The sequence below is a fragment of the Nyctereutes procyonoides genome, unplaced genomic scaffold (assembly GCF_905146905.1).
Source record: "Nyctereutes procyonoides isolate TBG_1078 unplaced genomic scaffold, NYPRO_anot_genome, whole genome shotgun sequence".
Classification (NCBI taxonomy): Eukaryota; Metazoa; Chordata; class Mammalia; order Carnivora; family Canidae; genus Nyctereutes; species Nyctereutes procyonoides.
This window is the reverse complement of record NW_026575142.1, coordinates 61,475,023-61,488,454: the sequence shown is the minus strand read 5'-3', so window position 1 is coordinate 61,488,454 and position 13,432 is coordinate 61,475,023. Positions and strand designations below refer to the sequence as shown.

At 29.3% G+C, this 13,432-nt stretch overlaps 1 protein-coding gene across 1 annotated transcript in view; it reads left to right on the top strand.

Annotated features, from left to right (window-relative positions):
- Positions 1–13,432, top strand: part of SI (sucrase-isomaltase) — a 91,815-nt gene that overhangs the window by 15,561 nt on the left and 62,822 nt on the right. The window contains exons 10-16 of the mRNA XM_055308179.1: positions 1,028–1,153; positions 1,734–1,865; positions 1,955–2,074; positions 4,447–4,560; positions 9,041–9,125; positions 10,083–10,200; positions 11,575–11,746. Coding sequence (XP_055164154.1) covers positions 1,028–1,153; positions 1,734–1,865; positions 1,955–2,074; positions 4,447–4,560; positions 9,041–9,125; positions 10,083–10,200; positions 11,575–11,746 — 867 coding nt within the window. The remainder of the gene's footprint in view (positions 1–1,027; positions 1,154–1,733; positions 1,866–1,954; positions 2,075–4,446; positions 4,561–9,040; positions 9,126–10,082; positions 10,201–11,574; positions 11,747–13,432) is intronic.

Sequence of the window (13,432 nt, the reverse complement as noted above, 5' to 3'; positions counted from 1 at the left end):
ATACACACACAAAGACATTTCAATTACGTGTCCTAATCTTTAATGAAATTCTATGAAGCCTAAGATGTTTATGAAATGAGTTTTAAAATGCTAATTTTTTAGTTTTGATACTAATTTATTTTTAAAATAAATTTAGTGTTTAATGAGTAGAATACAATAATTCAATATGAGTAATTTTTTAAATGTTACATTGTAGCTTTTTAGACATACGTGATAAGAAATCATGGAATATATACACATGTGCCTATATTTTAAAAATCCATCACGCCAATAAAGTCGTATGTTACAAATGTCTTTATAGAACCTAATACTTTGTTTTAGTGAAATTAGTTACTATTAGTTACACCCATATTTCCATGTGCAAAATTATGTCTTCTGTTGTGATGACACACTGATATGCTGTTGCTGCTGTGCACAGAGAGAGTGTGCACAGAAGAGACTCTTGTTGGCCCCTGGGGGAGAAGCCAATGCCCTGCATGTGAATGAGACAAGTACTTGATATAAGAACTGGGTTGGAGCATACAGAACACATATTTTATAAATATTTTGTAAATATTAATCTTTAGAAAAGGAGAAAAATATGTGCCAAAATATAAGGGGATAGAAATTGTATACTTTTAAACATTTTTTTTTTCTTACATGAGGACCATTTGTTCACTTATTCATTCATTCTATAGCTACAGGAAGTGAGGGTATGGTGGGACAATTTTCTTTTTCTCTTTGATGCTATTTTTATATTCTCTTTTTTTAACTTTGCATGCTCGGCAGAATATACCTTTGCAAATGCTATTTTTTTAAGAGCTAACTTTCTAACTTTTTAACAAAACAGAGATTAGGGACAAAATGTAAAGTGTTTATAATAAAGTTCTAATAGAATATCCAGGGCATAGAATTTAGGTAACACTAAATCTTTTTCAAAATATGTAATTTAACTCAAATAAACACTAGAGATAACAGAATAAGAAGCACATTAATAATAATTTTAATGCTCCTTATTGAAATTAATCAAATATTCATTTACTTAAAGCTCATTGGACGACCAGCAATGCCAGCCTATTGGAGTCTTGGATTCCAACTGAGTCGCTGGAATTATAAGTCACTTGATGTAGTGAAAGAAGTGGTAAAAAGAAATAGAGATGCTGGCATACCATTTGTAAGTGGGATCAAGGGTTTGTGGGACTATAACACCAAGCTAAATATTATCACATAAGTATAAATGTAGGGATTGTCAGCATTATATAAGTATGAATTATTAAACTGCATTTTAATGATAAAGTGTTTTTTAAACCCATACTCAAAGCCAAGTCTTCTTGAAATTTTAAGAACTGATTATGAGTTATATTAGAATATATTTTTAACAGTGAACGTGACATTCAGTTTTTTAATATGGATTAACTTTTACAGTCTATGTGCTTTTTAATATAATTAAAATGTAAAGTATTTTGTGTAATATGTATATTTTGTTTTCTATACAATGATTTCCATATATAAAATATAGTACTTATCCAGTGATCATCATGGAAACAAGCGTGAATAATCATTTAATGCTTATGTACTTTACAATTAAAAAATTAGTTTTATAAACAATTTCACTGTTTTTAGTGAAATAGAAGATCTAAGTTCATTTACTTTTTAATTATTATATTTATAATTCAAATTCATTGGACCTAAAGGTTAGAGTGATTGGAGTTCTTTCATTACTATTTGTTGAAATATACTCTACTAATTTTCAGGATACACAAGTCACTGATGTTGACTATATGGAAGCCAAGAAAGATTTTACTTATGATAAAGTTGCATTTCAGGGCCTCCCTGAATTTGTTCAAGATTTACATGACCATGGACAGAAATATGTCATCATCTTGGTAATGACATTATTTATTAATTTGTTTTTAGTATTTATGCATTTGTATCTTAATAGATTTTTTAATAGTTTCTTTCTTTCTATTGTTAGGACCCTGCAATTTCCATAGATAAGCTTGCCAATGGAGCAGCATATGAAACCTATGACAGGGGAAATGCAAAAAATGTGTGGGTAAATGATTCAGATGGGACTACAGCAATTATTGGAGAGGTAAATTATGATATTCATTAAAGTTGTGTTGCTGAGATATTCTGTTGGGTAACCACAAAGTTTTTGTAAGAGTATGTGTGTATTTGCTTACAAATCAGGACCTGGTATTTTAATTGTGTAAAGAATTTTTTAGACAGAGGAAATATTTCAGTGATCTCTAAAACATTTTTTGTAAGAAGACAGGTAATTTTCAATGCACATTAAAACAAAACTAACAAAATATAACTTAGATTATAAATTATTAGATTCTAGTAATTTGATGTGTAAAATACTTATATAAATTGAATACTGGATATTAAATTTTATGATTTATGTTTAATCCTCATAATAAAATAATGAGATAGCTATGATTAGAATTCTTTATAGGTGAAAAATTGAATTTGAGAAAGGCATAGTAACTTTCCTAATGTCACAGAGCTAATATAAGCAGAGTTAGGAAACAGTAGATCTCAAATGCATAATTTTAGCAAGAACAAAAATTATTTTGGAGACACCTTTAAGACATATCAAAACTGTAAGGCCTAACTATATTGACTTGGTAACTCCACTTCTGTACTTTAGTCAAAGGAAATAAAGTAAGAGATAATGTCGATTTATAAAAAACATGTTTATTATAGCATTATTTACTATAATGAAGAATATTCTAACTATCACTTTTTATTACATTCATCAGTCAAAATTTCTGGTGAAAGTCTATTCAAATACATAGGGGTTCCATCAGGAAATAAAAGTTGAATTTTTTTTTCTCATAATGCCTATTAGTATCTCACAGAATATGCTTTGTTACGACAAGCTCCATTTGATATGGATGGATCAGATCGCCTATATTCATAATTAGTATATGAAACAATATGATTTATTTTAGATCACCTTAAATTGAATTTCTCTTGCCTGTCATGATTTTAAGTAATAAGTAGATAATTTTAAGAAGTATAAATCACAAAGAGATAGCATAATATGTACAGTGTTTAATAGCATAGACTCAGATATGTGTTTGCTATGTTTGAATTCCTTCTGTGCCACATATTAGTGGTGTGATCTTGAAAAATGTACTTAACTTCTCTGTTTATCACTTCTCTCATCTGCAGAGTGAGTTTAATTATAGTAAATAACTCGTCTGTAAAGTAGTGATTAAAAAATAATGCCTCTCTCCTATAGTTCTAGTGAAGATTAAATGAGCTAATAATTATAATAATTCTTGGAAAACTACCCATCACATAACAACTGTCATATTCTCATTAAACAAAAAATAAATATAAAAAGACTTCTTTTTACTTGAATTTCTTGGAAGCAAATGCCTTTTTGGAAATTAAATAGTATACTTTCTTTTTTTAATAAATTAATTTTTATTGGTGTTCAATTTACCAACATACAGAATAACACCCAGTGCTCATCCCGTCAAGTGCCTCCCTCAGTGCCCGTCACCCTTTCACCCCCACCCCCCGCCCTCCTCCCCTTCCACCACCCCTAGTTCGTTTCCCAGAGTTAGAAGTCTTTATGTTCTCCCTTTCTGATATTTCCCACACATTTCTTCTCCCTTCCCTTATATTCCCTTTCACTATTATTCATATTCCCCAAATGAATGAGAACATACAATGTTTGTCCTTCTCCGATTGACTTACTTCACTCAGCATAATACCCTCCAGTTCCATCCACGTTGAAGCAAATGGTGGGTATTTGTCATTTCTAATGGCTGAGGAATATTCCATTGTATACATAAACCACATCTTCTTTATCCATTCATCTTTCGATGGGCACCGAGGCTCCTTCCACAGTTTGGCTATTGTGGACATGGCTGCTAGAAACATCAGGGTGCTTTCTTTTATCAGACAATGAATATATTATATAGTTTTTGTTTGTTTTTAACCTAACCTAGGAGGATGCTAAGAAATAAATTTAGTTGCAATCAAAAGACCAGCCTTATTCCATGCTCTTATATTTTTGCCTTCCTATATGCTTTATGGTCTTTATCTACTTTACTGTCACTTAAATGCATTTTAAAGTAGGCCTAAGATTATTATAAATACAGATGGTACAATGGGCGCCTGAGCGGTTTAGTTGGTTGGATGTCTGACTCTTAATTTCTCATGTCATGGACTCAAGATTGTGAAATCTAGCCCTGTGTCGGGCACCAAGCTTAGCATTGAGCCTGCTTCGGATTCTTGCCCTGTCCCCTGCCCTTCCTCCCCTACCCCCGTTCACACTTTTTCTCTCTCCCAGAAAAAGTAAAAGAGAAAAAGAAAGAAAAAATTTGAAAATATATAGATGGTACAGTATAATAACTTTAATATTTTTTTTACTATTTTTCACTCAATAACTGTATTATCACTATTTTCCTTTTTTATGTGTATGTGAATGATCCATTCTTTTAGGTATGGCCAGGATTAACAGTATTCCCTGACTTTACTAATCCAAACTGCATAGATTGGTGGGCAAATGAATGCAGCATTTTCTATCAAGAAGTGAAATATGATGGACTTTGGATTGTAAGTAGTTATTTTAAACCAGTAATTTTGAACAATTAATGTAGAATTATTTTTCTATAAAACAATTATTAAGTTGACGAGGTGTATTTTGTAATGTATTGCACATGAAACTAAAAAATTTTAGAATATTTTTCTAGAATGTATAAATTCAAAACTGTCATGTTCCTGAGTTAGATTAGAATAAAAACTAAAACTGTATATTGAGAGTTTTCTTCTTCAGTAATACCCTTTATAGAATAAATTTCATTTCTGTCACAAGGTGCTATATTTTTCTGAGTCATAATTTATGTTTCAAAACAGTTAAGATTTGGAGATAAGTAATGCAATTCTAAAAATATTTATAGTCTACAGTATTCAAGCGATTGCAACAATGTGCAATGTGGGCTATAATAATAAATGAGTCCTCAGCCTTTAGAAACTTTTTTTTAGGAATTTATGGGGTAGAACAAATCACAATTGCAGAAGGCAAAGTTTCTTTGAATGAAGTTTTATATCTATAACTATTGATTGCTTGCTTCTGGGTTTATCATATACAATGATACTGGATGATAGTCAATGATTTAGTGTCTTTTGTTATGGAAACCACAATCACATTTGGGGAATGAAACTAGTTGGTGATTCCAGAATTCTGTATTTCAGAAAAAAAATCTAATAAGCCTGAATACAGAGAGACCATCAGGGATTTTATTCAAAGGTATTACAACTGCACAGAATTTTGGAAGGAGATAATGGATGTCCTAGGGATAGCTATACTTTTCTTTGGCTGTATGGTTACACAATATCTCTACTTTCATGAATTGCTCATTATTCATTCTGTGATTATTTATTTAATCAGTTAACTTTGTTAAGAAGCATTTACTTTGCAGCATCAATAAAACAAGTACACTGTGGAGAATACAAAAAAGAAAATTGTGTTTTTAGCTGAAAACCTGCAACTGAGTTAGAGGGTAGCATAATCTTCAGGATTATTTATGATGAATAAAATGAAGATAGAGAGTGAGACTTTAGCTATTTGACACAAAACTGCTGAGATCACAATAATATCTAGTTGCTGATAGAAATAAAAACTTGCATTCCATTCTTGAGTTTTGTTTTTAGTTCTAGCCTCAATTTCAATGTATTACATGTTAAAAGTTTCTGGGTTTTTTTTATTTTATTTTATTACTGTTTTTTTTTTTTTTTTGCTTAGGAACAGTTTGAATCCATTAGAGCAGAGTTACAGCATAAATGACACTTTAGGAATAGTAAAAGAGAATCTGACTGTGCTGTACATAGAGAATACTTCATTTCCTATAGCCACTGAAGACAAATACTTGATTCATCTCCAAAGAGAGGGAGGGGATGGGACGAGGAAGAGCATCTGAGAAAGGCAGAGTTGTTCTCATACTAATACATAAGCATTTGATTGAGCTTAAAAAGCAAAACACATGATAATCAGTATGATTTCAAAAGTCACTAAGCATCACTGAATTAATTTATATGATGTATAAGCAGTGGTTATTCTGCTTCCAGTTCTTACTTGAATAACTGCCAAATCCTACTGCTAAACTGGTTCCTTAATTCTTTCACTTTCCTCAGATTTGTTCTGATAGAATGAACATACAGTAAAAAGTATTGTTATTTAATGGCTGAAATTTTATTTTATGTCAAATTTAAAAGTAGTGTTATAATTTACTAGATTTCTAATTTAAATTCCATGCTATTGTTTTGAATTTTAGTGTAAACATCACAATCACTTCAGAAAATTACGTGAGCTTAATTGTCATTGAAAGAATAGATTTTTGCATAGCCATGTTATGTACTTGAATTATCACTATGGCATCATTCTTGACATAGTCTTTTCTACATTTCATCTTTGCCAAAAGGCCAATAAGTGATTCAGATAATCTTCTAATACTTGAAAAATAAGAGCCTAATTCATTTGGTGTAATTAAGACTGAAGCTGTGATTTTAAGATAAAAGATTAATCAATATTTTTAAAATTCAAAGATCATTTCCACCTTTTATGAATAAATATACATATTGTTGTGATAATGTTATTATTATTATTTCATTCTTAAAAATCTAACAACCAGTATTCTTCCAAAAGAAGCTCAATAATTTAATATATACTACTAGGAAACTTAAAATTCAATGAGGAGATATATCCAAACAATTCATATATCTAAATGACCAGGGTCTATTTTGGAATATTCTTTACATTTTATAGGCTTCTATAACAATTGAGTTATTTTATAAATTTTTTGAAAAATTGGGCTATTTTTATTTAAATTGATTTTTAATGTGAAGCTATGGAATGCCAACAGGTTTTTAAAAAATTTTTATTAGCCACCAAACTTTCATACACAATTTTCAATGGATTTTAAAGAAAAGAATCTTCAGAAACATCTCTAAAAATTTTGTTGACAATTCTAGGAATGGTAGTTACTCAATTTGGTATAATTTGAATGATACTTGAATATCTGTAGGTGTACTTATCACTGTTAATGCACTGAGGCTTTTGCCACATGATTTCCACTGCTTTGAATCTGCTGGTTGTAATATTAAAAATACTGATTGAGTTCATTTCTACATAACATTAAATACATGTAGCATCACTTAATGTATATGTTAGAGAAAAATGTTTTCAGAATTTTCAAAAGTGTAAATATACAAAGTACATTAAAAGGGATATTAATAAATTCGATTACATTATGTATAGTATGTTTAATATATTTATAATAAAATCTTGCCAAGTAGACAGGGCGTTTTAAAAATAAATAATCAAATAACAAATATTGCATTTGTTGTAAAATATGGTTAAAATAGTATAAAGGTGTTTATTTTTTTTCATTTAGCAGGTTAATACATTTATTTTCTTGAGAACACAAGATTCTTTTCCCTTATATTGTGAATTGGTGAAATAATACATTTGATTTAGTCTTGCTAAGATAGTTATATGATAAAACAAATATTTTATTTTGTTTTTTAAAGTTTTTACTTAAATTCTAGATAGTGAACATACAATAAAATATTGATGATTAAACAAATATTTTTTATCAATTTTTCATGTGAAATAAATAATCTTTAAAATTGTCTATTCTTAAATTACATGAATAATGTCTATTTTGAGCAAATGCTTGAAGATCTTGTAAATTTTATTGCAAAATTTCAAATATGTAATTCAAATAGAATAACATAAATTTCAGACTTAAATGTTTGCCTTGTATTTTCTCAAGAGTAATTATATACAAAGGATGTTAAGTGGTTTAGAAAGTCTTAAAATGTAAAATAATGCAATTCAATTCCCAATTATGAATTTCAGCAGTTGAAGTTGTATTTAAATTTAATTTAATTGGTGGACTCATGAAGAAAAAATATTTAAGATCACCTAAAATTATTGGCTGTGTAATTGTAGTATGTTTTATATTAATTTCGCTAGACATAGGAAAATAAAATTGAATAGAATATTCCAGGTAATTTCAATAAAATAACCCCAATACTTTAGAATAACCACATAATTTTTCTTCTTTATGACTATTAAGAAAATATTTGGATAATGTAAACATTTATCTTTTAATATCTGTTATCACAATGAGAAATTTATTTTGTTCCTCCTTTAAGGAACCTTAGTTTTTCACATTAATTCCATCTGAGCATAATGTGGATAACAGAAGGGAAGAGTAATAAAGAAAATATATTTCTCCTGAGGAAAATAAAATTAACAAGGGACTTGACTGAGTGTGAAGAAAGTCTATGCCTTTGTGAGAGCAGAGACTACATATTACAGAGTTGTGGAAAATAAAGTTGAAAAATTATAGAAGTGCTTCAATGCAATTAGCAGAGGAGAAAAAATTCATTATTTCTTGATCATGTGTAGTGTGAAATATAATTTTATATACATTATATTTGCCCTTCAAAGACTTTATTTAAAGTTATGGTCACAGAGCTATGATGTGGCAAGACAATATTGGGGACTTAGGTTTACATGGCAAAAAAAAAAAAAATCTATAAAGACAGCTCTTCCTCCAAGAGATGTTTAAGTCACTGCTTCTCATAATATGGTCCAGCTGCCTTAGGGTTTCCTGAGACTCTTACAGGGACTCAGTAAGGTCCTGACTGTTTTCATTAGAATACTAAAATGCTATTTACCTTTTTTTCACTTTCATTCTCTTATGAGAATATAGGAATTAAGGGCTAGGCAAAAAGTGCTGTGCCTGCTGCCACCAATGCACATCTAGAAGCTAGCTAAATGTTAGCTGAAATGAGCAAACTTGTTGAATAAATGAATGTGCTAGAAATGTGTACAGTGATGGACTCACAGTGAAAAGACTGATTTAACTATTGAGAAAGTTGCCTGAACTTATAATTCATGTTTTACATGTATAATTAAATCTAAGTAAATTAAAAACATTTTGGTTATATACAATCTCTGAATCCTTTGTACGATAACTTCTGTTATTATTTAAAATCAGCTGTTCTTTATGTCATATCTATGCAGGACATGAATGAAGTTTCCAGCTTTATTCAAGGTTCACAGAAAGGATGCAATAACAACAAACTGAATTATCCACCTTTTACTCCAGGTAAATTTTACTTGGTTATTAACTTACCACTAACTGAGAATAATTTGCCTTGTTGTCTGGCAAATTCTAGCATATATCTATAAATCACAAACTTTGATACAATTTTGAGACCCTGAAATCAATGTGATTTTTGTTGGTTTGTTTGTTTCTGTTTTACATTTGAGCCAAAATTTTTATGCTTAAGAAAGGAGGATGATTTTAAATCTTGGTATAGCATATTGATTTTATCACTGATAAATTGCCCATGATTAATATCAATGAAAAGAAACAAAATTTCTTTGAAATTACAATTTAAATGATCAAATTCTTACCGTGAGCACTATGCTGTAAGTCTGTGCAGTTTTTAGAATGAACCTAATGTGAATAGTTACATCTCACATATTCTAAAAAACAAGTTTTTCATCAATAAATGCGGGTAAAAAAAAAAAACAACCAAAAAGATTTTCTTTTAGGGGAATAGATAGATAGCAATAAGTATATCTAAAGAAAGAAAAACAATAAGAAAGAGGACAATAATTATGGCAACCCCACATAAGCCTGCAAATGAAAGCACAAAAAAATGAAAAGCAGAGATCTGAATGGTTTGTAATTGTGTAACAGATTGACACGTATAAAGTAAATAATTATATTTAAATAAACTAAACTATAAAGCTTTAAAATGGATGTATATGATGTATAATACAAATAAATATATTTCTATATATATGTTTAAAGGATGATTTTCTATGAATTTACTTAGTACTGAAATTTGGAAGCAGAGTATTTCTTAGTGTAAGTGCAAACCTTGCAGTTAATCAACAGGAGTAGAAGTTGCAGACCTAATTAGAACTTCGCTTCAATTGTCTTTCATATTTTTTAAAACTAAGTATGGTCTTACATAGCACATTATTTAAGGATTATGAAGTTTATAATGGCAAAATATATCTTAAAAAACATTTCTTACGTATTTTTTCTAAGATATTCTTGACAAACTCCTGTATTCCAAAACTATTTGCATGGATGCTGTGCAGTACTGGGGGAAGCAGTATGATGTTCACAGCCTCTATGGGTACAGCATGGCTATAGCCACAGAGAAGTAAGTGCAGTTTCATTCAGAAACCTCTTTCATATTTACTGTGTAGAAATATATGTTATAATTTACTAAAATAGTTGGAAAACAGCAAGAGCAAGAAAACAAAGATAGTATTTTCATGGAAAAATTAGGGCATTAAAAGCATCAGTATTTTTACTAATCTTCCTGAATTTGGAACTTAGTTAATCAAGAACTGTGTGGTGTAGTATTTAGCTGCAATTCTTTTTTTAATTCATAGATTTAAATTATGCTTAAAAATATTTAAATTACGCTTCAAAATTTTCCTCAGTTTGCTATCTCTGAATATAATTGTGTTCTAAGCATGAACTTCACAATTGGCCTGGGAGAATGCTGTTTCTAAATAAGTCTTTATGTTTCAAAATCAAGAATTTTGATGTAGTTTTTATATAATAGATTATGATAATTATATTTTAGAAAAGTAATTTTCTAAAGCAGTGTGTCACTTGCATACAGAACAGAAAAAAATATGGAACAAAGGAAGGCAATCATATCTTGATTGCCTACTATTTTCCAAGCATTATATTAGGACCTATAATGCAATAGTCAATAGCACCCAGATCCTGATCTCAATACATTTTAAGTTTTCTCATTATTAAATGACCATGATCAAGTTTAATTAAAACTCACATTTGTCTAGTCCTAAAACACCATGATATTACAACTTTTATACACTGTCTTCATAGTGTTTATTTACTTCACTTTTAAACTCAATAGAGCATCATATATTGAAATGTATAAAGAAATAAATTATAAAAAGAAAAAGGCAACATTATAGTTCAATGTTATAAAGATTAAAATATAGAAAAGCCACCTGAAATTAACATTATATTTTTTACTAAGAAAGTCTGGTTAGTTTTATATACTAAATAAAAATTCTGTATCTTTTTTTGAATATTTTCCATTTATGGAAAAAATTATCAATAATACTCAATACCAGTAGAAGATGAATAATACCAGTAGTTGTGGATGATAAACTTCTAGAAACAAAAAAAGTAACTTTTATCCCAAGATTGCATGGTAATATTTGAAAATACAGGCATTAATACATCATTAACATCACTGCACCACAAAAATGTGTAGAATTCAAGTTCAGTTTACTAAATTTTATATCACAAAGGGATTTCTATGAGTTTAGACCGTATATGCTAAAACAAATATTGAATGGATAAAAAAATATCTGTTTAATGTGGTAGAGAAAATAAAATTCTGAACCACTTCTAATAGATTTTTTTGTTTGATTGGAATGCATTTAAATAAGTAAATATTCATAGATAAATACAAAATTGTTATGAAATGATAAAATATTTGTATTTATTTAAAAATAAATCTTATTTATAAATTTACTTTTATTTTTAGAGCTGTAGAAAAAGTTTTTCCTAGTAAGAGAAGCTTTATTCTCACCCGGTCAACTTTTGCTGGATCTGGGCACTATGCTGCACACTGGTTAGGAGACAATACTGCTTCATGGGAACAAATGGAATGGTCTATTGCAGGAATGCTGGAGTTCAGTTTGTTTGGAATGCCATTGGTAAGCAATTTCGTAGAGTGTTATTTATAAATTATGTGAATTACTCTTAATTTTGTAATATTATCACCTTAATGATTTTCCAAAAAAAATGACTAAAAGTATGTTGCAGTAAAATTCAATCTTTATTCTTAGGGAATCTTTGAAAAAAAAAAGAATATGAATGATGTCTATAATATTCAAGCCATTAGAATGAGAAAATTGAATAAGTAAAATTCAAGCAATTCAAGATAATACACAGAACAAATATCAGTATAAACAAAGCATATATAAAGCTCCCATTATCTTAAGGTACCAGATAAGATGATAGGGAAAATAGGAAAATAAAAGAACATTATAAAAAAGATAAAAAATAAGGACAGAGAAAATCTCAAAATTTGAAAAGCAAAGAAAATTTATGCTAGGCAATTCCAACATAAAAAAAATCTGATGTTTCTATATCAAGTTAAAAAAGTATGCAGAGGATCCCAGGATGGCTCAGTGGTTTAGTGCCTGCTTTTGGCCCAGGGCATGGTCCTGGAGTCCCGGGATGGAGTCCCACATCAGGCTCCCTGTATGGAGCCTGCTTCTCTCTCTGCCTATGTCTCTGCCTCTCTCTGTGTCTCTCATGAATAAATAAATAAAATATTTTTTTAAAAAAAGTATACAATGCTGACATTCATCACTAAAGATGTCCACTACCTAAAAAGAAATAATGTAAAATGTGTTAGTAAATTATAGTGCTTCAGAGAATAATATGAAAACCAAAACCCAACCCAACAAAACAACAACAAAAACTTCACACACACACACACACACACACACACACACACACACACAAAGTCTTGACTTTGGAAAATAAAAAACACATTATCAAATGATTCATGAGTTAAAAATAAACTGAACAGAAAAGGAGGGGGAAAATCCTTTGTACTGAATGTTCACAATTATGCTTCATATCAAAATTGGAATATAAGCTAAGTGTGTTTTAGAGAAAAATTTTAGCTTTAACTACTAAGATTAAAAACGAAGAAATGCTGAATATAAATGACTAAAGTGCATTGATTAAGAAAATGGAAAAAAGGAAAACAGAATAAACCTAAAGAAGGAAGTAGGCAATGAAAGTAAGAGAAGACATTAGTGCAATGAAAGCAAAGTTTCTAGAAAAATATTAACAAAATGAAATTACAAATGTGATTTTGAATATGTGAATAAATACAGCATTTTTGGCAAGTTTTGTCTGCAATAGAAAAAAGTAAGCAATCTCATTAGTATTTTAAGATGTTATTTATTATAGCAAGTGATTAATAAATAACCAAGAGTAAATATTAAAACTAAATATAGGACATTTTGGAGAAAATTTTAAATAACTAAATAAATGAAATATATGCCAAGTCCATATATAATAAAGCTTAATATATTAGGAATATGCATTCTCCTAAACTATTATCCAGGTTCAGTGATATTCCAACTTACATTGTAAAGTGAATTTGGGGAACATCCAAGATTATCTAACCTTCATGTTGAAGACAACGCATTTTAAAGAAGTAGAAAATAGCACAAAGATTTACCCTATCTGATAAAACAGTAATATAGCACAATGATATTTGTCTCTGTATTCAAATAGATTAAGATGGCAAAACAAGATATAGGCCCATGCATTAATGAAATATTAACTAATAGCACTATCACTATGGATCAGTGAGGAAA